The sequence below is a fragment of the Verruconis gallopava genome (genome assembly GCF_000836295.1).
Source record: "Verruconis gallopava strain CBS 43764 unplaced genomic scaffold supercont1.36, whole genome shotgun sequence".
Lineage (NCBI taxonomy): Eukaryota > Fungi > Ascomycota > Dothideomycetes > Venturiales > Sympoventuriaceae > Verruconis > Verruconis gallopava.
This window is the reverse complement of record NW_015622172.1, coordinates 203,194-230,530: the sequence shown is the minus strand read 5'-3', so window position 1 is coordinate 230,530 and position 27,337 is coordinate 203,194. Positions and strand designations below refer to the sequence as shown.

General features: G+C 47.1%; 8 protein-coding genes across 10 annotated transcripts; 4 read left to right on the top strand and 4 right to left on the bottom strand.

The window, feature by feature from the left end:
- The first annotated feature begins 122 nt into the window (after positions 1–122).
- On the top strand, positions 123–2,179 carry PV09_08116 (uncharacterized protein). Its single transcript, XM_016361972.1, has one exon. The coding sequence runs from the start codon at positions 341–343 to the stop codon at positions 2,072–2,074; it is 1,734 nt and encodes a 577-aa protein (XP_016210278.1). The 5' UTR covers positions 123–340; the 3' UTR covers positions 2,075–2,179.
- PV09_08115 lies at positions 2,073–4,377 on the bottom strand. Of its 2 annotated transcripts, XM_016361970.1 has the most exons (4): positions 3,990–4,377; positions 3,838–3,905; positions 3,182–3,787; positions 2,073–3,131 (listed from the first exon to the last, which is right to left on the bottom strand). In XM_016361970.1, exons 1-4 carry the CDS (start codon positions 4,291–4,293, stop codon positions 2,169–2,171), a joined length of 1,941 nt encoding a protein of 646 aa, XP_016210276.1. In that variant the 5' UTR covers positions 4,294–4,377; the 3' UTR covers positions 2,073–2,168. The 2 variants fall into 2 exon arrangements, with proteins under 2 accessions (XP_016210276.1, XP_016210277.1); XM_016361971.1 differs by having other exon boundaries at positions 3,182–3,905.
- Positions 4,378–4,499: 122 nt separating this feature from the next.
- On the top strand, positions 4,500–6,590 carry PV09_08114 (uncharacterized protein). The gene is made up of 4 exons (XM_016361969.1): positions 4,500–4,643; positions 4,728–5,241; positions 5,302–6,094; positions 6,147–6,590. The coding sequence occupies exons 1-4, from the start codon at positions 4,595–4,597 to the stop codon at positions 6,210–6,212; spliced, it is 1,422 nt and encodes a 473-aa protein (XP_016210275.1). The 5' UTR covers positions 4,500–4,594; the 3' UTR covers positions 6,213–6,590.
- A 7,390-nt stretch (positions 6,591–13,980) lies between these two features.
- On the bottom strand, positions 13,981–15,971 carry PV09_08113 (uncharacterized protein; the record flags this gene model as incomplete). Its single annotated transcript, XM_016361968.1, has 4 exons — positions 13,981–14,104; positions 14,153–14,330; positions 14,386–14,432; positions 14,482–15,971. The coding sequence occupies 4 exons, from the start codon at positions 15,969–15,971 to the stop codon at positions 14,035–14,037; spliced, it is 1,785 nt and encodes a 594-aa protein (XP_016210274.1). The 3' UTR covers positions 13,981–14,034.
- Positions 15,972–16,502: 531 nt separating this feature from the next.
- On the top strand, positions 16,503–18,653 carry PV09_08112 (uncharacterized protein; the record flags this gene model as incomplete). The annotated part of the gene is made up of 4 exons (XM_016361967.1): positions 16,503–16,546; positions 16,589–17,236; positions 17,290–17,383; positions 17,436–18,653. The coding sequence occupies 4 exons, from the start codon at positions 16,503–16,505 to the stop codon at positions 18,651–18,653; spliced, it is 2,004 nt and encodes a 667-aa protein (XP_016210273.1).
- A 537-nt stretch (positions 18,654–19,190) lies between these two features.
- Positions 19,191–21,656, top strand: PV09_08111 (the record flags this gene model as incomplete). Of its 2 annotated transcripts, XM_016361965.1 has the most annotated exons (3): positions 19,191–20,753; positions 20,800–21,220; positions 21,276–21,656. In XM_016361965.1, 3 exons carry the CDS (start codon positions 19,191–19,193, stop codon positions 21,395–21,397), a joined length of 2,106 nt encoding a protein of 701 aa, XP_016210271.1. In that variant the 3' UTR covers positions 21,398–21,656. The 2 variants fall into 2 exon arrangements, with proteins under 2 accessions (XP_016210271.1, XP_016210272.1); XM_016361966.1 differs by having other exon boundaries at positions 20,800–21,656.
- On the bottom strand, positions 21,520–23,095 carry PV09_08110 (uncharacterized protein). Its single transcript, XM_016361964.1, has 2 exons — positions 22,866–23,095; positions 21,520–22,811 (listed from the first exon to the last, which is right to left on the bottom strand). Exons 1-2 carry the CDS (start codon positions 23,019–23,021, stop codon positions 21,765–21,767), a joined length of 1,203 nt encoding a protein of 400 aa, XP_016210270.1. The 5' UTR covers positions 23,022–23,095; the 3' UTR covers positions 21,520–21,764.
- Positions 23,096–23,494: 399 nt separating this feature from the next.
- PV09_08109 (uncharacterized protein) lies at positions 23,495–25,467 on the bottom strand. Its single transcript, XM_016361963.1, has one exon. The coding sequence runs from the start codon at positions 25,369–25,371 to the stop codon at positions 23,746–23,748; it is 1,626 nt and encodes a 541-aa protein (XP_016210269.1). The 5' UTR covers positions 25,372–25,467; the 3' UTR covers positions 23,495–23,745.
- Positions 25,468–27,337: the final 1,870 nt, after the last annotated feature.

Here is a 27,337-nt window from a genome sequence, read left to right as displayed (position 1 = left end):
GTGCAAAGTTGCGAAGCGAGGTACTTTGAGTGATCCACTTTGATCCCACGGAGCTTCACGTGACGTCATCCCCTCCTCCTAGCCTAACTTAAGCCGTAGTGGTATATTTTTTTTTCAAGATATTTGGGCATCGCACGCTTTCGCTATTTTCTGCCTTGAAGTGTAAATACTTGAAAGATTACCGGGCATAATTCATCGAAGCATTACTACGATCCAGTCAAACTCCAAGCTTAGGGTACATCAAAGTACTTTTGCACCTCAACCGTTAAGACAAGACCCACGAAGCAGGGTGAGACTGGTCACTCATATCAATCTGATCTTCCATGTGCCACACTGCAATATGGGTAAGCACAAACACGGGACTTCGAATAACAAGGGCGTGTCGAAGAAAACGATCCATGGCCGTCAATCTAAAGACAGTTCTTATGGAAAGTCAAAGAGTGATATGGCAACTATTGTAAGCTCAAACACTAGTGAGCCTGAGGATAATGAGATAGCAGCCTCTAGCAGCCATGACGGCTTTTCGTCTGGTCTCGCATCCGCTAGTGATGAGCCTATTCCTAGTGGGCTATCTTTTGAGGTGCTGAAGGGAAAGATCAATTCTCAAGTCCTGAATACCATCATCAACGACCTCAAATTTCAACACCAAACACCAATTCAAGCAGCAACAATTGAACCTCTCTTAGGGACTGTCGACATGCTTGCCCAAGCTCGGACTGGTACTGGTAAAACGATGGCTTTTCTGGTTCCAGCTATCGACAAGTTGCTCCGCGCCGAGCCAGTCAGCGTTTCAGTGCTCATACTCAGTCCAACACGTGAGCTAGTTATTCAAACTGCCGCAGAAGCGAAAAGATTACTTTCGACGTTTCCTCAAATTAAAGTACGAACAGCGATTGGAGGTACGAACAAGGATAAAGAAGGTGAGCAGATTTACAGCGGATGCCATATTCTTGTTGCTACGCCGGGGAGGCTGCTCGATCACCTTTCAGATGAACATATGAGGTATCAGCTCTCGTTTGTGAAAACCCTGGTATTGGATGAAGCAGACCGTATGCTAGATATGGGTTTCCTTCCGGACATCAAGAGAATTCTTGCACACATTCCGCCAAAGGAAAAACGCCAGTCTATGCTCTTCTCAGCGACAATCCCCGATTCGATCATTTCCATTGCGAAGACTATCTTGAAGCCGGATTACCTGACCATATCTACTATTCCCGAGGGCGAAGGCAACATGCACAAAAGGGTCAAACAGTATCTCCTCACCATTCGCACCATGAACGATGTTGCCCCAACGCTCGTCTCTGTTGTCGCATCTGAGCTTTCGAATGCGCAAGAATTCAAGGCAATTATTTTCACTCCGACGGCTGTGCTGTCGGACTTCTACTCACATATTCTTGAGCATAAATATGGAGCGACGATTCCGATCCTGACGATGCACTCGCGAATGTCGCAGCCCAAACGCACGGCTGCTACCAACATCTTCAGGAACTCCAAGCATGCTATCTGCATTGCCACGGATGTAATCGCCCGCGGCATGGATTTTCCTCTCGTTACTCACGTTATTCAAGCTGGCTTGCCGATGAGTCGTGAATCGTACATCCATCGCCTGGGTCGTACGGCTCGTGCCGATGCTGACGGCGTAGGAATACTGATACTTGCCGAAGCCGAGAAATCCTTTTTGCGAGATATAAAAGATGTCAACTTCTCCGAATACAACGCTCAGGTCGCTCCATCGGCTATCCAAGATGCATTAGACACCCTTGACGAAGAGAAAAAGGCAAAGATATACCAGGGATGGTTGGGATATTATAAAGCGATGAAGAAGTATACCAGGTGGAGCAACGAAGATCTGGTTGCGGAGGCAAACAGATACGCCTTGGATGGACTGGACTGTCCGGAGATACCGGAATTGGAGACGGCCATCGTGAATAAAATGGGACTTAGAGGAACCAAAGGCTTGAGAGTTGGGCAAAACAAACCTCGACGGGGTGGACGCAACAGTCGTGGCGAACAAGGGTCCCGAAACGGGAATACTCGACGTTCTGGAGTGATAAAGGACGAAATGCATAGTTGAGCGAGCTAACTGTCGGTGGTTCAACGACATGAAAAGTCATAACTTGGGTGTAAATTAATTATTACATTTTTTTGGTATCATCAAAAAATCTCGGTCAACACTTCATCCTGATACCTTCTCTCTTCTCTTGTTCCCGCACCTCAAACATGACTTGCACGCCGACGAAGAGGGTGCCACATGCTGCGGCCAAAAAGGCCGCACCCCACGAGCTGCCGAAAATTGCGGCGACCAAGCCTTTGAGCCCATCGATTCCAATTGCAAAGCCGACGAGGTTGGCTACCATCATCATCAAAATGTTGAACACTGAGCCAATGCCGCAAAGAATGCGATACTTTGTCGGCTGCGACCGAAACCTCCGACCCCAGATTGTTGCTAGGATCTCCGGCACGACAAACAAAGTGATCAACCATCCCCACATGAGAAGTTTTAGATTGATGTCATGCCATAGTGCCACGAAGGTGAATACGGCCAGATAATTCAAGATGCTCCTCGCCTTGCCCAGCAGGCCATCAGAACTACTTCCACCAAGAGGAACATAGATGTACCGTACAATCCAACGGTTGTAGCTCCGATGCCAACCACGCCAGAACGCGAGCGCAGAGTAGTTGTTGCTCATACATCTTGTCATATTTTCTGGCGGATCGATTCCATCGATAAGTGACCAAAGTCGGAAGAAGCGCCACGGAAGTAACAGCTTGAGCCAGATTATGTGCAGGTTGAAGTAACCGAGCATGCTGAGTTGCATGGGCGTGTACATGTTCCAATCCGGCTTGGCATTGAAGATGGCAACGGCATAGATGTAATGCAAGACAAGCTCCATGGTAATGAGGCAGAGCAAAAATCGGATGGCGTAGCGAACGGTTCTGTCAAGCTTGATCGATGGTGTCTGATATCGTGACTGGGAGATGTAATCGTTAAACGTAAGAATTGGGCCCGTGAGATAGAGGGGAGAATAAAGGACATATGCCAAATAGTTACGGAAGTTGTAGTCTTCGCTCTTCGCTGGCATTGCAACACGATCACGTTCGCTTAGGTTAGAGGGATCAAGTTGTTTCTTCTTTGGTACATCAGTTGCAATGCATAGCAAATTGATACACCAGAACGTACCTCGACGGCACTTCCACCTCGCATATTCATGCTCCAGTAGTAGTCGAGGTTGAAGCTGATTAGTCTTAACACAGTGATGTTGAACAAGACCTCCCACCTCGGGATCAAACCGCCATGTGAGTCTAGCCACTCACCAAGCAGCACGGCACTTGAGGCTTTGTCCGAGCCCTGAATTGAAGCAGCGACAAAAGTAAATGGATAACCTCTCAGAAGTTCATTCGCAAACAAAACCGTAATGTTGAAGATCCAGGTGCAGGTTGGAATGTATTGCTTCGGCACATTTTTCGCAATTTTGTAATTCATCAGCAGAATCAATAGGACCTTTAGAGACGAAAAGCCGTGCAAGGCCACAATGAACATAAGGGCGAAGTAGAAGTCGAACGTAATTCGCTGGGCCATTCGTGTATCTGCTGCTGCGCTCGCAGTGAGACCCATAGTGAGCTGATGACCATTCCGACCGTGACCATTAGATTTTTTAACTTCGATGTAGGAATTTGAGCGCCAAAAGGAGTCATAGAGCTTCCGAAGTACAGGATGAAGAACTAAGACGATGGCCAAGTAAGGCAAATTGTCTCGAAAAGACGAATATTGAGCGTCTGAATTATCCTGAAATACTGAGAACAAGACATTTGGCCTAGGAGGAACAAAATACTTACGACCTTCCGGCCTGGGATCCATCCCTCTGACAGAAGGTGAGAGTACTGTGGATAACCCGGATGTGTCGCTATCACATGATCAGCTACATCCTTTATATACTTTGTACATCGAGCAAAGTAACCCAGCTCAATGTGTGCGAGGAGCAACCTACTTTTCGATACGTCATATCCGGTTTTGAACATGTATGGCACAATCGTTATGAAGCAAAAATAGTAGAAATAGAATTCGGGTGTATTCCACAACGGCGACTGAACATCACCAGCGGATCGAGCTTTGAGTGTAGAGTTTGATTGCCCATCTTTAGCCGGTGCCGAAGATGCGATCGAACTAGGGTTTGTAGAATCGGTCCTCAGTTCCGTCTCTGCATCTCTGGGTGGAGTAGACGACGGGACGACAAAACGAGTATCTAGAGTATCGAGGGAATAGAGCCTCTTTACAGATTGGAGCCATGTCATACTGTCTGCAGCATCTCTAACAGCCACGGGCTCTAAGCAAGACGGCAGAGGAGAAGCTTTGGTAGTTAGATTCGTTGCGCGATACGACCTCTCAGGAGACTTGCCAGATGGTAAGTTTAAGATGAGCTAACCGTGTCTGTGCCGCCTCAGGCATCAACATGATCGAAGCCTTGAATCTCAAGTGGCAGACATGATATTGCTTTGCGCCTAGTTGAGCAGTGGTCCAGCAACACGATTTCACTGCTTCAACGCCTCTGCGCTGTCGATCTGAAGAACCAATCCAGCCGGTGAGACAGTGGAGATGGCCGCTCCCAATCAGTACGCGCAGCCGCAACCCGAGTATGGTGGAGGTAAGGATCTAATCGCGTACTTGGCGCCGTCTCAGCGGCAATAGCTGAGTTTTGACACATTTTGACTCACAATTGCACGCGTAGACGAAGTCGCAGCGCTGGTGCTCGACCCGGGATACTCGACCACACGTGCCGGCTTTGCAGGTGAAGACACGCCCAAGTCCATTGTGCCCACATACTACGGCCGGCTCGCCACGGACGGCTCTGACGAAAATCCGCGTATTCTATTTGGCGAGAACGCCCTGCACACGCCTCTGCCAGACCTGGAGATCCTGAATCCGTTGAATGGCATCACTGCAGAGGAATGGGTTCAGGACTGGGACATTGCGGCGAAGTTATGGGAGTTCAGCATCACGAGCAGACTAACTGGGCCGAAGCAGAGCGATCCCAGGACGAATGGTTTAAACGACGCCAACGGCGATACAGCCATGGAAATTGATGCCGTAGAGCAGGAGGAAAAGCCCATGAGCGACAATCCATTACTGATGAGCGAGCCGGGTAAAACTAGCGCAAAAAGCAGAGAGAAGGCTATTCAGATCGCCATGGAGGATTGGGATGTGCCCGCTTTCTGGTTGGGCAGAACGGGCGTTCTCTCTGCGTAGGTTTTTTTCAACCTCAGCAATTCAAGAGCGAGCGACCGCGCTAACCACTATTTTAGATTCTCCTCTGGGAAATCCTCTGCACTTGTCATTGACATTGGCGCGTCCGGAATTCAAGTCTCTCCCATCCTTGACGGGATACTCCTACGTAAGGGCGTGCGCAACTCACCTTTAGGAGGAAATTGGATTAGCAAGCAGATTCGATTGATGTTCTCGCAATCTACGCCTGTAGTACCCTTGGTGCCACACTACATGGTCGCACGCAAAACCGTGGTTGAGGCCCAGCAGCCCTCTCAAGCGACATACCATACGTTTAAGAAGCCACCTACAGAAAGTTTTCGACTGTGGGAAGAAGAAAGAGTTCTCACCGAATTCAAGGAGAGTGTAGTACAAACCTGGGAGCAACAAGGCAGACTGTCGAGCGGGATGCCTGGCAGCACGAATGAGGATATCGCCAAAACATGGCCTGGCCGACCTTTCGAAATGCCGGATGGCTGGAATGCTGTGTTTGGCTCGGAGCGGTTTCGGATTCCCGAGGGTCTGTTCGACGAGAACATGGCATACACGGATGATTCAACACCCAAGCCGAAACCTGAGCAGACGATACCAGCTTTGGTCAAGGCCTCATTAGCAAGTGTAGATTCAGAAGTGCGGCCAAATCTTCTGAATAACATCGTAGTGTGTGGTGGCGGCTCGTTGCTGCAGGGTCTGACGAGACGGATTGACAATGAGGTCAACGCGCTATATCCCGGCCCTAGAGTGAGAGTGCAAGCAAGTAGTCAGATTGTTGAGAGGAAATATGCTAGTTGGATCGGCGGTAGCATCCTCGGGAGCTTGGGTACATTTCACCAGGCAAGTGTGGCGAGTTCATAGTTCGTAATGATGCACTAACATTCATCTGCAGATGTGGATCTCAAAGAAGGAGTATCAAGAGCATGGCGCAAATATTATTGAGAAGAGATGCAAATAAAAAGTCAGTCAACTAAGAATGAGCAGACATTGCCTTGTGTAATTAGCCTGGAGAATGGCGTTGACAAAGAGGGATAACACGAGACTCGACGGAATAGTTACATATGAACTTGACCGCGCTGTTAAAAAAGGGAGGGCATTGGCTCTTAAACGGCTCATGCATATTTGTATTCTTGCTATCTACACACCCATGGAATAGCATAAGAATACTTCCTTGGCTCTTGACTACAACCCTCACTAGAAATGCCACTTACTGATTTTCCCATACTTCCAAATTGGCTCTTCTAGTTCGGAAGGCAACTCATATATGGATTGTCCAGTCTTGCAGTTCTTGAAATTTGTGCGCGACTTGTTGCATAATTTATTGACTAGAAACACTAAGAATATGACTTGGACAAATAATGTCCAGATCCAGAGCCTCGACAAATCTAATTTTAATATCGTCAAGTCTTGAAACAAGACCTTTCAAATTTTAGCGTAATTCTATAATCGAGCAAACCTAATCGCTAGTTCAACATGCGTAAGTCTTTTCACAGCAGCAACGTCATGTAAACTGTTTCATCTGGGATCCAAAAGGAAATAACGTTCTTCGTATCTCATAGTCACTAAGCTTAGTGACAATGATTGAGTAGATTCTTTCCGGAGGCTCTAGAAGAGAGGCATCGTGCCTCAAACAGCTTTTGTTATGAAATATGGCCAAAATACTCATGACATTCTACACTAACTCAATTCGCTACTAATAAGTTGCCATGAAAGAACGTCTTTATGTAAGAGCATCCACAGCAGGGGAAAGAAAAACATCACTGGTCGTCTCGTGCGACTTATTTGCACTTTCAGACCGCATATGAAGTGGATCATGCCGCAGTTGCATCCGGAGCTGCCCCAATGGGTCCATTGGAATCGTCACACATGAAGATATTCCTTGCCCGTCATTCAAGTTTTGCAAGTCGCGTTCCTCTAGGTGGCTGTTGCATTGGCCGACAATATATGACATCTCGTCGACGTAGGCGCAAAATACCGGGTCGCTTATTAAAACTAGGCGATCTTCACCATTTGCCCGCGAACATGGAGATTGTGCCGGAATAACTGTACTTGGGAATTGCTTGGGTGTCTTGCCGTCGTGGTTGAGTACTTTGTCGAGACTGCTCCCTACTCGTGCTCCAAGTGTACTACGTGCATTTGGCGAGTCCTGTACAGCGAAGGAGGAAGATCCATTGAGCCCATCGTGGTCGTGGAGTTCTATAATACTTGAACTCCCACAATCTGAAGCGTGGACGCGAAATTCAATATTCTCCTCTTCGTCATCCGAAGAAAATGCTTGTCTGATGCTGTCAGGCGCTGAACTCAATTGATTTAGAGCATCTTGCGCAACTATCCGAGAGCCAACACCCGAGCCACGCAGAATTTTGCGAAGCCTGCGTAGATGATGTACACTTGACCCTATCTTCTCGGTGCCTGACATTGAAACCGCCGAGACCAAAAGAACGCGTGTAGCAAGCCAGGAATGAAATATCAGTATTATAGGCCACTTCGGCACTCTGTACTTCGTAGCCATCTCAGTTTGAAGATCCGTAATCTGCTTGGCGAAATGGGTGCATTCGTTGCATAGAGTATACCGAGAGGAAGAAAAACGCCAATCACGCCCTTGCGACCTTCTGAGTGAACCCCTGGCAAGATGACACTGTATCAATTGGCTCGCATAATACTGAATATGGAGAAAGTACAATAAAGGATTCCAATCAAGTCTTGAAGATCTCCAACCCAGAAAATTGGGTAAGCTCTGGTACCAAGCGCTTAATTTTTGGTGTGTATTCCGAAGCGGACGATCTTTGATGGCCTGTGAAGAGGATAATGTTGACAGAGCCAACAAAAGAAGATCATGGTTTGCAGAATGTGCTGATTTGTTTCGGTCTCCCTCAATCAGTTGACGTTTTGGACTTGATCCTATGGATATGTCTTCGTAAACATACTCTGGTCGCAAGCCATGGAGTAAATCGCCGAAGAGGGCCCATTGACATCTGAGAAAGTCGCATGCACGGATGTAGCGGCAACTTCGAATCACTTCCTCATCCGGAGCAAATACATTGAAGCTATTCGATAATCTCCGCGCCACATGTACAGCTTCCCTAAGATATAGATCAGCAGATCCAGTGAGGTCCAGAGAACGTTCAAGTTCAGAAAGGAGTAGTAGAAGAGGTAGGTGGTCGATGTAATTTTCGCAGCGATGACCCTGCTCTAGGGACTCTTTCAGGGCTACGTGTAATGCTGATCTAGAGCTACTAGACGAATGAAGAGATTGAAACTCTGAATCACAAGCATCTTCAAAGAGGAGACCAATTGATAGCACTGCAAGTGACAGTTGTATCCCACTACTGTCATGCTGCTCCTGCTGTGGTTGAGAGATATTCAAAATCTCATCCTCCGAGAGCAATGGGACAAAAGCGTTAAATCCATTGCTGAAAGATTCGCACAAAGATTGTCTCCTCGTGTCATTTATCGAAGCAAGTAGCGTCTGGCAAGATAACAACCATGATGGCTGAAGGTGCTGCCAACAATATGACACAGGCCTGGGGCTTTCGTCTCTACAGGAACGAGGGGTCCCTCTCGGCGGTGAATCTTCTATGTCATTATCGGAATTTCTAGGACTTTACTTTAATTAGTTATAATGGAGGTTACATTGGGCAATTCCACGCACGCATCAGAAAATAGGGATGAATCTAGTCCAAGACGTCTTCTCTTGGTTCCAGCGCGTTCGTTGCACATTTCAAAGGTGGCGGACGTTTCTGTTCGCCTTCACGAGAGGAATCACGCGAATGGACAATCGAGTAGGGTGCGGAGTCACCTCTCAGCAATTGGGTGGGGAAAGGATAACATATTCCATGCTCAAGTCAAGACTACCACGTGATAAGGATCTGGGGTACCCCGCATGTAGACCCCAGAGTTACCTGCATTATTGACTTCCCTCAATCGCCGAGAAACAGCGTGAATCAACAGTAGCTTGACTCGAGCTTCGCAGCTTTGTGCTATTTACCTATCCCCACAGGATACCTTCCATGGCGAGGAGACCGAACCCAAATTAAGTTATGTGAAATGCCTGACCTCTTGATTACTCCCGACCTCGTGTCACCCAAATTTCCGTGCATCTTTTGGCCAATCTCTTCTCGTTTAGGCGCTGGCTAATATCAAATCCTCGAGACGTGTGTGTAATCAGTAACCCGTTGACAATGGAGCAAGAACCTTTACGACCAATGCGAAAAAAAAGAGCTGCGCAAGCGTGCAAAAGCTGCAGAACTCGAAAAGTGCGTTGCGATTTGGTTGCGACTGGCTTCCCGCCAGGCTGTACGAACTGCAAGCTAGATGACATCACGTGCGAATTAATGAAAAATAAGCGACGAAAGTGAGAAACCTGGACATCTTTCACAATGGCTATCTTACTGATCCCTGTTAAGGACCATTCACTTACCTCCCGACCAGGATGATAGCCACATCTTGCAAGCCGCTCGCGATACTGAGTCAGAGAGACCGAAACAACATGTAAATGACGACACACTTTCTTCTGCGATGCTTGTAGTTCATGAATCCACACCACTGCCCAGTCGTGTTCAAACAAAGGGCACTGAAAAAAGCGTGGATGCCGCGTTTGCATTGTACAGTTTGGCACAACCGGTCTTAACGCTCCCATTATACGTTCGCAAGCTTCCCACTTCTCTATCACCGGAAGATTTAGCCTTTCTGTCTACCAAGGGAGCTTTGAACCTACCTGATCGTAATCATTTACAAATCATCATGTGCAGATACGTCGAATTCGTACATCCCCTATTGCCTCTGATGGATCTCAACTCCTGCTTGATCGCGATCAATGACGAGACTGGATCGAGTGGGACCGTAAGTATAGTTTTGCTGATGGCAATGATTTATGCCGCTTTGCCCTTCGTGGAGCCCAAGCATGTCAGGAGCATGGGATACTGTTCGAAACTTGAAGCCCGTACGGCATTTTATGCGAAGACCAAGGTAGAATTGTTTTAAGAAATCATAGCGCATATGCTGAATTGTTGCAGTTGCTTTACGACCTAGGTGCCGAGACTGAGACTTTGGTCCTTACCCAAGTAACCCTTTTGTCAAGCACACCACACGGTGCCATGGATGCAATTCAAGATGCCTGGTATTGGATCGGATTAGCTCTCTCTCACGCCCATTCGATTGGTCTTCACCTCGATGTATGTCAACTCAACAATAACAACGATCATAAACGAAAACTACGACGGCGCCTTTGGTGGTGTTGCTACGTTCGTGAGCATGTCGTGGCCATGGGACTAGGAAGACCATCTCGGATTACATATTTCGACGTACCTATGCTTAGCATTTCTGACTTTGACATAGCGGCACTATCCAAAATGTGCCGCTTCATTCCAAACGAATGTCCTGTAGCTCGAGACACCATCATACAACAGCAGTTAGCTATCATATCTATCGAGAAAGCTAAGCTTTGCGTTTGCATTGGACGATCGGTGGCAATTATGTGTGCCATTCGAGACCATTCGTCGGGATATCCGACAAAAAACTTATCCAAGACCTATGCAGATGCATATAGTTGTGCCAGTGAGCTAGAGAATTGGGTTACTACGCTTCCTATCGAGGCAATGTACGACCTGAACGCAAAATCGACATATACCCTTCGCGATCGAGGATTGATTGTTGCTCAAGCATCACTACATATGATATATTACGACGCTATATGTCTTCTAAATCGCCCTTTGGCACTTGCTAGCAACTCTTCACATGTCAGCAACCCCTATGTGTCGAGCGAAGAAGCTAGAGGACTTATTCGTTACGCGGCAAAAGAACTTCTGCGCATTAATACGAAACTTCATGATCTTGGACTTTTACAATACTTAGATGCAACGAGTGTCGCAAATGTGGTAGCTGCTGTAGTTGTAAATCTTCTTGATGTTAAGTCGGTTGAGGAAGATACTCGACAAGCAGCAATTGTGGCACTTCAACGATGCGCAGACTTTCTTCGAATTTTGAAAAATACATACGGGAGCGCAAGCCACGCGTACCGCTTTCTAGACGCAACTTTGAAATCGAATGGCTTTCATGACAAGAACGTCGGCGGAGGCTCTCCACAAAACAAAATGCAAACAGTGGACCAGCTAAGCAATATATTTTCTCCAGAAGACGTAGCAATTAGCCCATCTGTAATGAGCTCAAATGGGAATACAAATGGTCCAGCAGCGAGTGGTGTTGCATTCGGTACAAATGCGGATTTTCAATCATTTTCTGATGAGTTTGGCATGGATGAATGGTTTCGTGGGGACGATCAATGGTCAATCTCAAACTTTGGAACCATGGATCTGCCGTCAGCATTTCACATCTAATTCAAGATGGAAACTGAGTACGAAATGCGCTGTATACATCCAACAAGCCCGTACGAGCTTTGCATACCCGACAGAAGTCAGCTAACAAGATCTTACCTGAGAGACTGATTGCACTAAAGCAGCAGTTGGTCGATTCTACGGCGAATTGAGGTAAATCCGGGGCAACTTGAGTTAACCAATAGCACAAAATACAGAACAATTTTTCAGGAGGACTTGAAAGTCCATTCCCCAAAAACGCGAGTTCTCCCATATAGCCGAAGCCCGCTGATAACTCACAGCATTTAGATTCCACAACCATGTGGATACTAAAGCTGCGGCTAAGTTTATCATTCATGAAACGTTTAAAGCAGTATATTGATTTTACCACCGCAGCTGAGAATCGCTACAACTAAATATGTGTTATTCACATTACGATTGGGGCTTTCTTTTATGGATATGATAGCGGGTGTACAACCTTAATTCTCAGATATCCACGATTTATCAAGTTTTTCAAGTCTAACTTCAATACGCTTGGAGCTTTGGGCTACGTTTACCATACCTGAAATGCACTTGGGTCCCTCTCCATGACTTGGCTTGCGGATGAATACGGTCGTCCTCGAACAATTCAAATTGCTTCTGTCATATCACTGATTGGAGCTACCCTCCAAACTGGTGCACGAAATCAAGGCATGCTCTTCGTGGGCCGAGTGGTTGGAGGGTATGCATGTGGTATTGTGCATTCCGTTTGTCCCTTGTAAGCAGTTTCAATATCTTTTTTTTGAGATCATCAAAACACTAGCGGCGACATTAGATACGCTTCCAAGATCTCTCCGCCCCAAGGTGAACGATTCGTTCTCTTTATTTCAGTTTTTAACGATGAGATCAGTTCGAGGTCGTCTGGGAGGCTTTACGGTATTTCAAAAATTACTACGTTGTATTTCTCCTCTCATAGTACCTAGTTTCAACGTCATGTTCTCCTATTTAAACACGGAGTGGTTCTGTCTTGTACTTTCCTATGTTAATTGTGATCCCGCATGGCAAGTTTTCCCTGACTTCCAACTGATATGTGCGCTCCTCATGCTCAGCAGATCGGTCTTTATGCAATTTTTCCCTCGATGGTTGGCTATGAAGGGCCGTGACGAGGAGGCCCTAGCAGTCCTACAGCGCATCCATGCCCTTGATGATGATTCGAGCCTCTTCCATGCAGAATTCCATCAGATCAAATCTCGACCCCACCTTGAGAGACGCGAAAAACTCAATTTGCGAGCAATATTCAAGGTTCCGTCGTACCGAAAGAGACTCATCATCTGTACAATCTTCATGGTAGGCCAACAAGGAACTGGAATAATACTTCTACAAAACTATCAAGTTCTGTTGTGTGATGCTCTTAGTATAAAGAACAAACTTACCATGATATTAGTTGGGGTACGGGAAAGTGTCAAAGTATTATCCACGACAAAAGGCTCTCTACTTTTCGATAAAATGGGCCGACTTCAGGCCTTTTTTATCTCCAAGTCGATTAGAATATTCTTGTCGTGTCAATATTGATTGCCGCTTTCTGGGCGCTGCTTGAGATTTCTGGCAATAGACACAAAATATACGGAGATCTAACAACACTCGCAATGTTTTTGTTCTTAGTCGGCTATGCTTTCATCACAAACTCAATGGCATATGCTTATATTCCAGAGATTTTACCTACGCCCATTCGTTCAACTGGAGTTGGCTTTGCGTGCAGAGTCCAAAGCTGTGTCATCGTTATGCTGGTTCAGGGTACTCCACTTGGAATCGAGCGTATCAGCTGGAAATTTTTTATGATAATCATATTCATGGATGTTATTTATATGGTTATTGCATCCTGGGTGTGAGTTGAATCATAAAGATTCTCATTGGATGCTAAGTTATCATCAAGGTTTCCAGAAACAACTGGCCGGCCCCTAGAGGAAATCGGTGCACTTTTTGTTGACGATATAGGTTTTCAAAACGCAGATGGGAAAGTTACGATGAGTTACTAACTGATTCAGTACATTGCGGGAGTCCTTGAAGAAGCAGAGGAAAAAGTTGAAGCAGAAACTCCTTGAGGCGGTGATACCATGTGAATGTATTTCGATATCGTATAACACGTCAAAATCTGACTCTATTATGTATGGAAACTTGAGAAAACATCAAAGACAGAAGCAAAGGAAAAAATGTTATGCAGACTTTCTGTGGAGTATTTTCAATAGAAACATAGAATCGTTAAGCCTAGAATCGAACTTTTGTAGCCATTGATACAGTGAACGAATGCCACCACATCAGGTAGATTCAAATAGATCTGAAACACGATTATACACATGTCTCTAATGATTCAGTACAACGTTTAAATTTAAGAATGACTTATCGCGGAAGAATGAACATGTTCTGTTCAAATACAAAGCCTTTATTTTGAATTGCCTTCACTTGTGTAGTACATGAACCGCACTACCAAAGCTAGCGAAAGGAGGGTTTGATATTACCGCAAGCTCTTTGCTGAAGGCGTTCAATCAAATTGTTCTCATACCTATCATGAATTAGTCCGCCTGATGCTTTAAGCACGATTACTACCTACATATGCTTTGCCCATCTGCATATTATCGATCGCGTTTTTGCTGGATCAATTATTTCCTCCACGCCAAAGCGATTAGCCGTTCGCACCGGGTTCTGGAGATTCATGTATTCAGCTTCCAGTCGAGCATATAGTTCATCTCGTTTATCACCAGCGCGTTTAAGCTCCGCCCGATGATTGACTATAACAGATCAATATCCCAATAGTATTTCCAATAATAGCGGTGCAGCTCATACCTTCTATACCACCGTCAAGAGGGATTGAGCCCCAATTCCCGCTTGGCCTGCACAACACTCAGAAAAGGAATGGCAATGGCTTTGGAAGAGACTTACCACGCAACCCTAGTGTTTGGGTCTCTGTTTGCAACCAATATGGCACCTCCAATACCATAGCAGCGTCTAGTGATGACAGTAAAGATAGGTATGGTCGTAGAAAACAGTGTCTTGTACATCTCGAGGCCCCATTTCATCACACCACTTCTTTCAGCAACTGTTCCAACTGCAAATCCGGGAATATCAACAAGCTGAACTATGGGCAGCCCCATGACATCGCAGCGTCTAAGGTGCTTGGAATATTTTTGTGATCCCGCCGTGTCTAATGCGCCCGCATTGTTCATCGGGTCATCTGCAAAAATACCTACAGGTCGACCGCCTAGCCGTGCGAGCCCAACAACAACCGTATTTCCCCAGTATGGACCAATCTCGAAAAACGATCCCTTGTCAACTAGTGACTCAATAATAGGGCGAACTTCATACATCCTCTGAGCACGTCTAGGGATGGCTGTTCTCAACTCGGGGCATAGTCGGTTGGGATCATCGTCGCCTGGTAAAACTGGAGGCAATATACCGCCATGGTTAGGTACGTAACTTAAAAACTGGGCAATCTGGTCGTAGCATCCCTTCTCATCAGGAGCGATATTGTCGATTACCCCGTTTGAGCAATGGATTCGCGGGCCACCTAGAGCATCAAAGCTTAGATCTTCCTCAAACGTTGCACCCTCGACAATTTTAGGACCTGCGTTAAACAAACTTCCGATATCTGCAGCAATAACGCTGAAGTGCGACACAGCTGCTCTGGCTGCGCCGAGGCCAACAGCAGTACCGACGACTGCGGCGCACTGTGGGATTCCAAGATCAAGCTCTTTCATCTGTGACATGTCAGTTTTGTTCGAGAATTTTGGTCCAGCTATGCTTGCCAGCCACGAAAGCAACTCTAGCTCTGGAAGATACGATGCCTTGTGCTCACGATAACTTGTTATTGAGCCTCCGCCAGACGCGCCGTCAACCAGTTTGATCATAGGAATCTTCAAATGCACACACAGCTTTTCCATGTATAAAGTTTTCGGCATGAGAGCTCCATCTGCGTGACCAGCTCTCAGAGTGAAGTCATCAGCAGTTAACATCACCCTACGCCCTCTGATTTTCCCAAAACCTTGTACATTGTTACTTGGAGTGAAGTCCTTGATAACTTCCTTCTCCTGCTCGGTTATGGTGCCCGTCTGGTCTGGATTTCGCATCCAGACTGCGGTACCAGCAGCACTGCCGACTTCCTCAAATGAGCCCGGGTCAAGAAGTAGCTCAATACGCTCACGAACCCATAATTTTCCACTTTCTTTCTGACGCTTATAGCCCGTGGTCTCATACTTCGGCGTTCGCGCGAACTTCTTTATAACCTCAAGCTCGTTAAGTACGTCAGACCAGTCTGCGGGCAGAGAAGAGCCGCGTGTATTTTTGCCTTTTCCACCCTTTGATTGGGAGTCAGTCTTAATGTGCGAGGAGATCTGGTTGAGTCGTTTGATGGCAGAGTCTTTATTGGCTGGCATTGTTTCCTCAGAGTCCTCACTCCTTTCATCGACCACTTTGGTTTGCTTTCGCGATTGGTTGTATGGCTTATTGGCTAGATTTACGTTCGTAACTTGCACAGGTCAGCCTTTTTGTGCTTTTCGGTCTTGCTGGAACCTTATCTCACAATTTTCTAATTCCTTCTTTAGCGTAGGAAATTCCAGGAGCCTGCATGCTGCTATACGATCTTTCCGTGGTACCTGGCCGAACCCCAGTCGCTTTTCTGCTCCGCAATTTCATGCCTCGGATATCATTGCAATCTTGGAGTGGAGCGCTCTCTAGACTATTCGGTTGCATCTGAATCATGCATATTACTACCACATCATGAAAAATTCTTCCGAGGCCACAAAGTGGGTATTTTGGTTATTGGATTTTGAGTTCTATCGCTGTCGCTAAGAATCAGATGAGCATGCTACTTAGACTACCTCTTTCGCAATCTGTCTTTAAGACTTGGATTTTACATCTTGAATCATACTAACCATTTAGAATTATCTCATCCTGACTAGTATCCAATGGCTGGGAATATTAGCATTTCACGGTTGCTCGTCGCGAATCGGTATGTATACGTCAGACTGGCTGTATTTAGCTAAGTAAATAGAGGCGAGATCGCCATCCGCGTTCTCACTGCGGCCCGAGAGCTTGGTATGCATACGATTGCGATATATACAGCTGAAGACTCGAACCATGCCGTGTACGCGGATGAAGGCATTCTCTTAGATCAGCCATCAGATTTTACGAATGTTGAGCGACTTTTAGGCATTGCCAAAAAAGCTAATGCGGAGGCCGTACATCCAGGTTACGGGTTTCTCTCTGAAAGTCCTCGATTTGCAGATGAGCTTGCCAACGCGGGAATTCTCTTTGTAGGTCCTAGCACCCGGGTACTTCAACAGACGGCAGACAAGACAGATGCACGCGCCTTGGCGGACGCTAACAAAGTACCTACGTTACCTGCTTCAGTGAAACCAATGCGGAACTTTGAAGATGTCCAGAGTTTTGTTGCTAATTTTGGACTTCCGATCATGTTCAAGGCCGTAGATGGTGGTGGAGGCCGAGGGATCCGGTTCGTTCAGCATCAGTCCGAGCTTGAAGACAGCTTCAATCGTGCACGCGGAGAGTCACCAAGTGGTCAAGTATTCATAGAGAGGGCAGCTGTCGATGGCTTCCGCCACGTGGAAGTTCAGATTCTTGCTGATAATTACGGCAACGTCGGACATCTTTGGGAAAGAGAGTGTAGTATTCAAAGGAGGCATGTCCCCTTCATGAATTTGAATTAACAGAAGCTGACAAAGAATTTTACAGATTCCAAAAGATAGTTGAGCTTGCTCCATCGACAATAAAGGACCGTGAGCTTGTCAGTCGTGTTATTAGATCCTCAGTAGGAATGGCAAAGGCTGTAAGTTGGAAACTACTTCGTACCAAGTTGAACTGTGTTCACAATAGAGTAGATTGGCTATTCTTCACTTGGAACATTCGAGTTTCTTGTCCATGAATCAAAACCCGAATATTATTTCCTCGAGATAAACCCTCGGCTACAGGTCGAGCACACGGTAACAGAAGAAATATCCGGAGTTGATATAGTGAGAAGTCAGCTTCTCTTAGCTCAAGGTGCAACCATTGAAAGTTTAAATTTACCGTCACGATATACTGTATCATTTCCTCCTCCAGCAGCAGCTATTCAGTTACGAGTTACTGCGGAAGATGCTCAAAAAGACTTCACACTGAGCATGGGTCGCGTAACTCAGTTCCAACCACCAATTGGTGCTGGTGTCCGAGTTGATACTCATCTCGCAACTACGAAACCTACGACCGTAGGCTCCAACTTTGACTCACTACTGGCCAAAATTATCGTGCGAGGGTCGAACTTGCAGGCAGCTATAGAGAAAGGATTGCGCGCGCTGAGAGATACAACAATCAAGGGAGTCAAGACAAACATTGACGTCCTCTTGGGCATTTTATCACATTCCGACTTTCGAGAATCACAGTGTAACATTAAGTGGCTGGAATCGCAACTATCCGAAATTATAGTCTCAGGTCAGGAACTTGAAGGCAACAAAACACTCAGCTTACGAGAACCTTATATTACATCAACTACCAGCTATTCATCGCAAACTGGTGCAGCTGGCTTGGGCAATGCTCCGTTGCTGTTTAGAAAAGGGGACACTTTCAAGTTGCAGCTCAAAGATATAACAATGAAGCAGAGTTCGCAGGCAGGCAAGTCCGCAACAGCGGAAGAATATTTACTGCGGATAGATCGGGTTTTGACAAATAACTTCCCCATACAGCTAATGGCAGATGCCACTTTCCAGTCTTTCAGCAGCAGTAAAACATATGGCATGAATCTTACATCAACTACACAAACGAACGTTGCATCCTCTAAACATCGACATGCCGATCCAACAAATGAGGCACATATTAGGTTGCCATTCCCGGGACAATTTGTTGAAATGTATGTTGATGTGGGTGATAAAGTTGCTGCTGGGGAGTTGTTGTGCGTAGTGCGACAGATGAAGATGGAATTAGAAGTACGAGCACCTCGGCAAGGTACTATAAAATGGGTTTGTGATGTCGAAGAGGGCGAGCAAGTTAACGAAGGGTTGTTGTTGTGCGAATTGGCCGTCGATGAGCCGAGCAACACAAGCTCCAAGAGTTTGGCAAAGCTCTAGCTAGCAACATCTCATCGGTTTTGACTAAAATTCTGTATTCTCTAATATTACAGTGTTTGGAAGAGACTTTTTTAACTGAACCAGAAAGAATGGCCCACTAATTGCATCATCATTATCAGTTTATACATCAGGTCTTTACTCGCCTATCATTTAGTTTTGTATCAAAAAAAAAAAAAAAAAAAAAAAGATGGAAAATATTAACGCATGTATGGATGGCACCTAAAAAGCCTCCTGATATCCACAGATGTTAGAAAGAACAAGGCGCACAATAAGTCTGCGGTAAAACACCCTCGGTGACTTTAACACATATCCGCGGATATATCTCACGTGGTGGAGATATCTCAATCCTGCGGTTATTCACTGCCAACTTATCCGAGATCCGGTTGTTCATATTAGGAATTCTGACAAGTGAGCATGAGTGAGAAAGTTGCAAGCTCGAACTTGTGGCGGGCCTGTTAACTCATTTGCTTTTGGAAATGTAAAGTCTCATCATCAAAATAGCTACGGCAGGCACCGATTCACACATATCTCTTAGTCATGGACAAGGCGATGGAAGCATTGCCCAAAGTGATTCCGAAAGCAGCAACTGCAGCAGCTGTGACCGCTGCAACCGCTCTCCTAGGTAAAGCGCTGGACGAAAAATACAATATCCGTGAAGATCTCGCGCAGATTCGGACAGCACGGCAACAAAAGCGCTACTGGAAGGAGCTGTGCAAGGCTCATGGGGAAGATGATTGGTCTTTCTACCACACCTTGCACTCTTTCGGTCAAGATGAGTACGAAGAAGCATTTCTGTTTGAGGACAGGAGCTGGACATACGCCGAATTCAGAGGAGAAATAGGTCGGTTGGCAGAAGAGTTTGAGCGCAGGGGCATAAGGAATCGCACGGTGGTTGGCATGTTTATTAACAATTCTCCCGAATTCGTCTTTGTCTGGTGGGCATTGTTCAAAATTGGTGCTATACCTGCGCCAATAAACACATCCATAAGCCAAGAGCCGTTCAGACATTGCTTGAAGATCAGCGAATCCCAGGTCCTGATCTGCTCATATGAACTGTATGATACTGCTGCAATAAGCTTGGACATAGGGAAAGAGTCGGCGACGAATTTTAGAGACGACCGAGTTCCGCACCTCCAGGAGATCATTCTCTACGACTATGGAACGTATTCCCATGTGAACAGCTCAGCTGCACGCCCTCGTCTTGTGAGCACCATCATTCATGATGAGCTCCCCTCTGCGACGCGTGCAATGGCTTCCTGGGAGAGTGAGAAGAGGCCCAAGGTTAGAATTAGCGATACGTCGCAGTATTTGTTCACATCAGGTACAACGGGGCTTCCAAAAGCAGCAATATGGCCATGCGGGCATGCGATGATGGGAACCAGCCCGTATCGATGGCCACATATGTTTAAGAAGAAGCGGAGAACGTACCTGTGTACCCCGATGTTTCACGGCGGTGCCGCCTATGCGCTGTTGCCAGCTACTCATGCTTCTGGTGGCACCATTATTCTTGCGCGCAAGTTTTCGGTGAAATCATTCTGGAAGGACATCCGTCGCACTCGCGCAAACATGATATTTTACATTGGCGAGATGGTCAGGTACTTGTACCAGGCACCGCCAGACCCTCATCATCCAGATGAATCAAAAGCGAATGGACTAGAGATAATATACGGCCTGGGCATCAACCCTACTGCATGGCGAGGCTTCCGAAATCGATTTGGTGTTCCTTGGATTACGGAATACTATGGGGCTACTGAAGGTACTACAGCGATTAGCAACTCAAATTTTTCAAATAAAAAAGGAGTATCGAAGGTTGCACACTGGGGCCCACTCATGCGGAATAGCTGGCTTGGTCAAGATACCTTTTACATTATCAAGATTGACCTGGAGACAGGCGAGCCTGTTCGAGACGCAAAGACCGGGTTTTGCCGGAAGACTGAATATGGCGAGATTGGCGAGGCTATAAATCGGATCGTCCCACCTCTTCAGCGCAGACATGACTATGTTGGGGAGGGCGGAGCAGAGGCAACAGAGAAGAAAACATTGCGTGATGTTTTCAAAAAAGGTGACTTGTTCTGGAGAATGGGGGACGCCCTATCCATGGTAAGTAGGACAGCACTTTTTTCAGTTCTCCTCTAATTATTCGCAGGATCGTGAAGGCTATATTACCTTTCACGATCGTCTTGGAGACACTTATCGTGCAAAAGGGCACAATATCTCAACTGCAGAAGTTGAGCATGCAATCTCGTCACACCCGAATATTGAATCGGCAAATGTGTACGCTATTGCTATGAACCAGTTTGGCTACGAGGGACAGCTGGGCTGTGCAGCGCTAACCATGAAAGACGGTTCGTTAGGCGCAGAAATAGAGACTCTGAAGACGCTCGAGGAGCATTTGACTAAAACTGCAGGATTGGCAGGCTACGCGGTGCCTAGATTCGCCCGTGTGATTGTCGACGGTGGTGATGAAAACAAAAGGGCCCAGCTTGGTATTGCTGATCGCGAGAGCGTGGGGGCGGAATACGTCTCATTGATGTTGAAGAAGCTTAAAACAGGTCTGAGAAAAGAAGGTTGCCGATCTGGAATCGAGCTTCTGAAGAGTCAAACCTGGCTGACCTTGTACAGGCTTTATGATTCCACCAGGCAGTAAAGACCGTATTTACTGGATTCCGAAGGAAGCCGAAGGATTTCAAGTCCTAGATCCTGACACGCAACAACGGCTTCTGGCGGGAAGGGCGAAGTTGTGAGTTATTTAAAGCAGCAGATGATTGAATCAGCGTTGAAATGCTTCCGACTAGCACAAGAATCTTCACAACACTTGGCTTCAAGTACCGCTGAAACAGCAGCTCATGAGCCAAGAAAGGTCTTCAAAGACGAGTGCAAAGAGTGTTCCCTCCTGAGAGCTTCCTGCTGAGCCAAACGTCGTGCGAATAACATAAGCGATGAGCACATTTGTCTCACAATTTGCAATGTAGATTCATCATCCATCTCAGTCTTTTGTAAGAATTGAATTCGTCTTCAGCTTCCATTACTGTCAGCATTCATGCTTTATCAATTTCTTAAAGCCTGCGAAATCCAAAGAAGCAACGAACAATCCGCATAAGATGGTAAGGTTTACAGATATCCGCACGCTTGAGCGGGAAATTCGAGAAGCTCCAAGTCTGGCCCACGCAGCTTGTTCAGCAAAAAGTCGCATATCTTCCAACACTCTCTTCTCGTTCTCCGAACTGACCACCACTCGTTAATACTGCACATCAGCGCTAGCCAGTGCCCAAATATCAACAGCGCTTTCTCGTCACGAGCCTCCAACAAGTCAACGAACTCGTTCGTGATGCTGCCTATGAAGCGCAGATAAAGCAAAAGGTACTTCTTCCGCGGTGGCCGTGTGACGATTGGCCACAGCCACCGCACCGGTTCAAAGTAAACGCAGTTCTCTGCGGTGGAGCTGTCAGATATGCCGCAGAAATCTGCTATGCGCTGCGCCAGGTCATTTGTCGGAGGTTCGCAAATTTGGAACGAATCCGAAGCATCGAACAAGGACTTCCACATGCTTTCTGAGTGATAAGGGCTCGTTCGAGCGAGTAGTTCCCGCAGGCCTAGCTGAACTCGGAGCCACCACCACTGCGGCACAAACTCGTCATCGCGATACTCGGCCGAGCAAAAGCTGATGCCATTAACAAGCATAGCAGTAGTCAGTACTGCGTCGGAATCTTTCAAACCATTGATCCGATTTACCGCCTCGCACAGACCGCGGCTGGCAAGCTGAGTATGGAACGCTTCAGCCATCCGGAACTTGGGATCATCGGGGTTAAGCTGATTGAGATGGCAGGCTGCTTGGGCGATTGCTGCGTGCATCAAGTACGACTTCTCCTTCGCTAACTCCAAAGCTTTGGTTGCGTATACGAAAGTTGCATTCTGGCCTTGTAAATCTTTGGTGGTTGACTTGACGAAATGGTCCAGCAGGAGCAAGTCATGCTCTGTGTGCTGCCCGGTGTGGAGAAGCACAAACGGGGTGGTGAATTTAAGGCGCTGCCCATCTATAGAAGGCCTGGGTATCAACGCTTTGCTAGAGCCAGAGCCCTGCTGCCTTTCGTCATCGGGGTATCGGCAGTAAGAGTCGCGCTTGGAGCAGGCCGAGCAACGAGGACGTATCTCATCACACTGAAACCGTGAGCATAATTGAACTGAACCTTTCGAGCCCGGTGCGTGCCATACTTTCTTGTGTTTGTCTTTACACGCGAGACATCCCCCACGGCTTTTCTTATGAGTTCTCCTAGCGCGATACGTTGGTACCTGCTTGGCATCTCTGTTCTCATTCGGCTTTGTGCGCAGAGCGACACGAAACACCTGTACACCTGTTTGAGGCGCCATAATGCAATGGTGTCGGCAGCTTCATCGGGAAATCTGCGTATTCGGGAAGAACGCCAATGTGCTTTGGAACTGTGCAGCACCATACTTATGAACAGCACTGATGCGGCTGTGCAAGCCCCAGTCATTTGTCTACGAGGCGCTTTTGCCAAGTTCGCCTTCAGGCTTGGCTTAGAAGAACTTCGACCTCAATCGCCAGCCGATTCAGCCTCGCATCTCGAAGTTATCCCACAGGCCCCGCTGCGAATGCTTGTTCGGGACTGCGGAACGTGTTTTGAATGCATGCATCACGGCGACAATCAGCACAGGAGCGTGCGAGAATACTGCACGGGACCCGTTCTTCAAAATGCGCCTTACGACACATGGTCTTGAGCTTCTGCAAGTTTATTGCGCGCGCAAATTGCTGATGGCTATGCAAGGGAGATCTTCACGCTGGCAATGCAGTCAGAGAAATACTGTCACACTTCGTTTGAGAGCGAGATGTTGATCGCCCTCCGGAAGAACCGTTCACAAAAGACGTAATGATTTGCTCGCGTACAGCGCAAATAGAGGCCTTCTCGAACCTTTCTATAATGTCCCGCTCTGCATGGGACGATGCGTCCCCAGGAAGTTCTCGAGACGTGTGAGTTGAAATTCAGTGGAAACCATCGCAAACGGCATGGACAAGATATTGAAACCTAAGGGCCGAAAACTCGTCACGCCTTAGTCTCGAACATAGACTCTCCTTTCAAGCACCCGCCCTCTTCTTAAAACGTCTGCTTTTCAGTGTTCGCATCCCCTTTCGTGCCTTTCCAATATAGCAAGGCTCAGAGCCGAATTCGAGATCATCTGCATAAGCCCAGTCAGGGCTGTCCGCCACACCGTGTACCAAAATCACGCGCTCCGGCGGAGCCTCTGCAACCCGTCTTGCCACATGATCTGGTGCGATGATGTACATCACACCGAAATCGCGTTGAATACTATGGATTAAACCAAAGCCGATGGTGTTAGCTCGGCGCAACATCGATGGATTAGGATTGCTTCCATCAGTCGCAACAAAGTACGGAATGTGGTCGGTTTGGCCGATCTCAAGCTGATCAGGCTCGGTGTCATTGTGCAAAATAGCGATCGATACGACCGAGCCATTCAGGATTCGAGACATCATTAAGGAATGATTTGGGGGGAGGTCACCAAAAACAAAGCAACCCAAGATGTCTTTTGTTTGTCCGCCATCCGTCTGTATATACGAAATAGCATACGGCTTGTAATGTCCCAACGAGCGACAGCCAGCGATGTCGGGTCTCGATGATTCAAGTGAGCCGTGGAAGTAGTCTCGCAAAGCTTTACTTCGCCTCTGCGCAATGGTCATCTGTGCTCTTGCGTCAAGAGTCTCCATCTCCCACGTTGTTGAATCCGGTCCTTTTGACTGGTTTATCGCCTCGACTGCTTCAGCGACGTGAGAGGCTTTGCTCGAAATGCAGCAAATATGGTTCGCCTGGGCTGTACGAATCAAAGCCTGCAGAGTTCTTCTATCCATTCCACGATCTGATTCACGTTCAAAAGAAGGGCAGAATATCAACAACGGCATAGAAGTATGCAGTTGCTGGAAGCTGCGGAGAAGCTCGTTCACGGCAACATGGAAGTGACCTGGATCTTCCCTCTGACCGTACAAACCAACAGGTATGCATCTTTGCACGGTTTTCATCACTTCTATAAAACCGCTGGGCTCATTTAATGGCTCATTGACCATAAAAAGAGCTACATGACCAGGCGGTCCGTAAGTAGCTCGGGTAGGATCGAGATCAAGTACAGCTACGGATTTGAACGGTTGAAGTGCGAGACTCTCAGGAGGCGCGAGCAAAGAGTTGATCAAGTACTTTGCAAACGTCATTTTACCGGACCCAACTGTACCAGTTACAAGGATTCGCACTCCAGAAAGTCGCTGTGACAAGATCTCGCCCGCGATCAGCTCCCGCGTCCGCTTCCATGTCTGCGGAAATTGGGATTCCGGGATTTTTGAACCTTCAACATCGGCCACGCAGCCTGTGTTGTCCAAGGCCTTATCTGACGCTACCTCCTCGTCGCTGGAGCTTGAATCCTCGGAGCAATCGTTCGACGTGTACGCATCAGCTGGACGTAACATAGGCTTGCGTGTTTTCGTCGTGCTTTCATTGCTCTTACTAGGTGTCGAGGTTCCGGACACGAGGTCTATAGAAGATGATGCATCGTTGTGCAAAGGAGATTCCTTGCCAGCATTATTTTGATTTGCCAGAAAGGCGCTGCGGGCAGACTTGGGAGCATCAGCTGGCAGTTGGTTGGCAGGACGCTTCGCTTTGCCAGGCGGATCTTGTGACGCCTTCCTTTTCCAACTCATTCCATAAGCAATTAGCCAAATGAGCTCAGCCGGATCCGAATCAAGGCTCGACGGCCAATTTCAGAGAGGAAAAATAGAAACTGTTAGAGTCTATGGCCGTTCGTCTTGTGATGAAAAAAAACGCCCATTGGTTGAATGCGGTTAGTGTCAGTTGCTTCTGCCGTCTCTCACCGCCAAAATTTTCCAAAACTTTCAATGTGTCTAAGCATTGGAGTCTTGTGACCATTGCACGGCGCCTTGTTCACTATGCCAGTGGAAAAGAAATCGACGGATGTTCTGGCGCCTCGCTCTTCGAAAGTGACAAAGTCACCAACGAAACCGAAGAAGATCAAAACGAACATAAGCGCAGAGCGCATCACCGACAGTGACGATGAATCTATGAAAGGTGAAACTAGGAACCATTACACAGCACTGGCTAAAGAGAATTCGTTATCTTACACAAGAACTCCGTCAAAGAGCAAAAGGTCGAACGAATCGAGCAGCAGCAATGATGAGGAGAGTGATGAAAGCTCCGACGCCGCGGAGACTAGGCATATAGCTGAAGGCGATGACAGTAGCTCTTCTAGTGAAAGCTCGGAAGATGAAAATGCTGGTGAAGCCCAGGACGGAACAAGGGTCAGATCAAGCGAGTCTGTCTCTACTTCAGAGTCCGAAGAGGCAAACCAAAGAGAAAAAGGAGCCAAGCAACATACCGGACATGAATCAGCTCGCGTCCGCCAGAGTCATGCCAGGTCAGGCTCCCTTGTCACTCTATGAAGTACTGAACCTAACTATTTGCAGCTCCAAGATTCTGAGCGGTGGCATGAATAAGGACGATATTAGTTCCAGCCCGCGGCCAAGCGTTGACTTCAAGGCCCCGTCCGGTTTCCGGAACGTTCAAGAACAGATTGCCGATACCCGAACGGTCAAGCTCTTTCAACCAAGCAGCACAAAAGACAAGGAGATCTGGTACATATCTGCACCCGCGTCTTTGCCAATACGCGCCCTCACAGAGGTTGCTCTAGACAAATTCGCAAAGCAACAAGCCATAATGACACATGATGGAGCGGAATATGCTTTAGTATCAGATCCCGCAGCTCGTGATTCCACAAGAGTCCTATTGCCTAGCAAAGAGGAAAATGGCTATGTGGTTCTTCCTACTCCGGTTAAACATGTTCTTCAGTTCCAACAAATTGTCAGCATACAGTCAACAGCGCTGAAAGGTCGTCCAAAATCGACCGCTCAGGTGCTCTTGGACACTGATTTGCCGACAAAGCAATCGAAAAAAGCACAGCCTAAGGGGTTGAAAGCACGCTTCAGACCAGCTGGTTTTGGCGACGGTGACTTGGGCGAGATTGGCTCATCTGAAGACGAAGGTGCGGCACCAAATACAGAGATTCATATGCGTCCTGAACGTTCGAATGAAAGCGAATCGACAAAGAAACGCAAGAAGCCAACGGAAGACGATTATTTGGTTGGATCGCAAACGGAAAAAAAGAGGGATAGGAAGAACATGCTTGCGGACACAGCGGAGGAGGCTGTTCGAAGTCACGAAAAATATGTTGCGGAGGCTATCAAAACCATTGAGTCGAGCCATATGGCTGCACCTACCGAAGTCCAGATGGACTTGGGCAAGAAAAAAAAGAAGAAACAAAAGCACTCCCGAGAGGTGGGCGTTGGTGAAGAGCCTCCAGTGCATGATGCGACGGAAAATAGTCTTGCTAAGAAAGAGAAGAAAGAGAGAAAGGAGAGGGAGAAGGAGGAAAGGGAGAAGGACAACGAGAAGGAGGAGAAGAAGGAGGAGGAGGGGAAGGAGAAGGAGAAGGAAAAGGAGAAGAAGGAAAAGGAGAAGGAAAAGGAGAAGGAAAAGGAGAAGAAGAAGGAGAAGAAGGAGAAGGAGAAGGAGAAGGAAAAGGAGAAGGAGAAGAAGGAGAAGAAGAAGGAGAAGGAGAAGGAGAAGGAGAAGGAGAAGGAGAAGGAGAAGGGG

Coding starts and splice junctions, on each gene's coding strand:
- PV09_08116 (XM_016361972.1), top strand. CDS start 341: ATGGGTAAGCACAAACACGGGACTTCGAATAACAAGGGCGTGTCGAAG.
- PV09_08115 (XM_016361970.1), bottom strand. CDS start 4,293: ATGACATGGCTCCAATCTGTAAAGAGGCTCTATTCCCTCGATACTCTA. Junction 3,906..3,989: donor CGGATATGACGTATCGAAAA/GTAGGTTGCTCC, acceptor ATCATGTGATAG/CGACACATCCGGGTTATCCA. Junction 3,132..3,181: donor GAGGTGGAAGTGCCGTCGAG/GTACGTTCTGGT, acceptor GATGTACCAAAG/AAGAAACAACTTGATCCCTC.
- PV09_08114 (XM_016361969.1), top strand. CDS start 4,595: ATGGCCGCTCCCAATCAGTACGCGCAGCCGCAACCCGAGTATGGTGGA. Junction 4,644..4,727: donor GCAACCCGAGTATGGTGGAG/GTAAGGATCTAA, acceptor TTGCACGCGTAG/ACGAAGTCGCAGCGCTGGTG. Junction 5,242..5,301: donor AGAACGGGCGTTCTCTCTGC/GTAGGTTTTTTT, acceptor CCACTATTTTAG/ATTCTCCTCTGGGAAATCCT.
- PV09_08110 (XM_016361964.1), bottom strand. CDS start 23,021: ATGGCGCCTCAAACAGGTGTACAGGTGTTTCGTGTCGCTCTGCGCACA. Junction 22,812..22,865: donor GTAAAGACAAACACAAGAAA/GTATGGCACGCA, acceptor TCACGGTTTCAG/TGTGATGAGATACGTCCTCG.
- PV09_08109 (XM_016361963.1), bottom strand. CDS start 25,371: ATGAGTTGGAAAAGGAAGGCGTCACAAGATCCGCCTGGCAAAGCGAAG.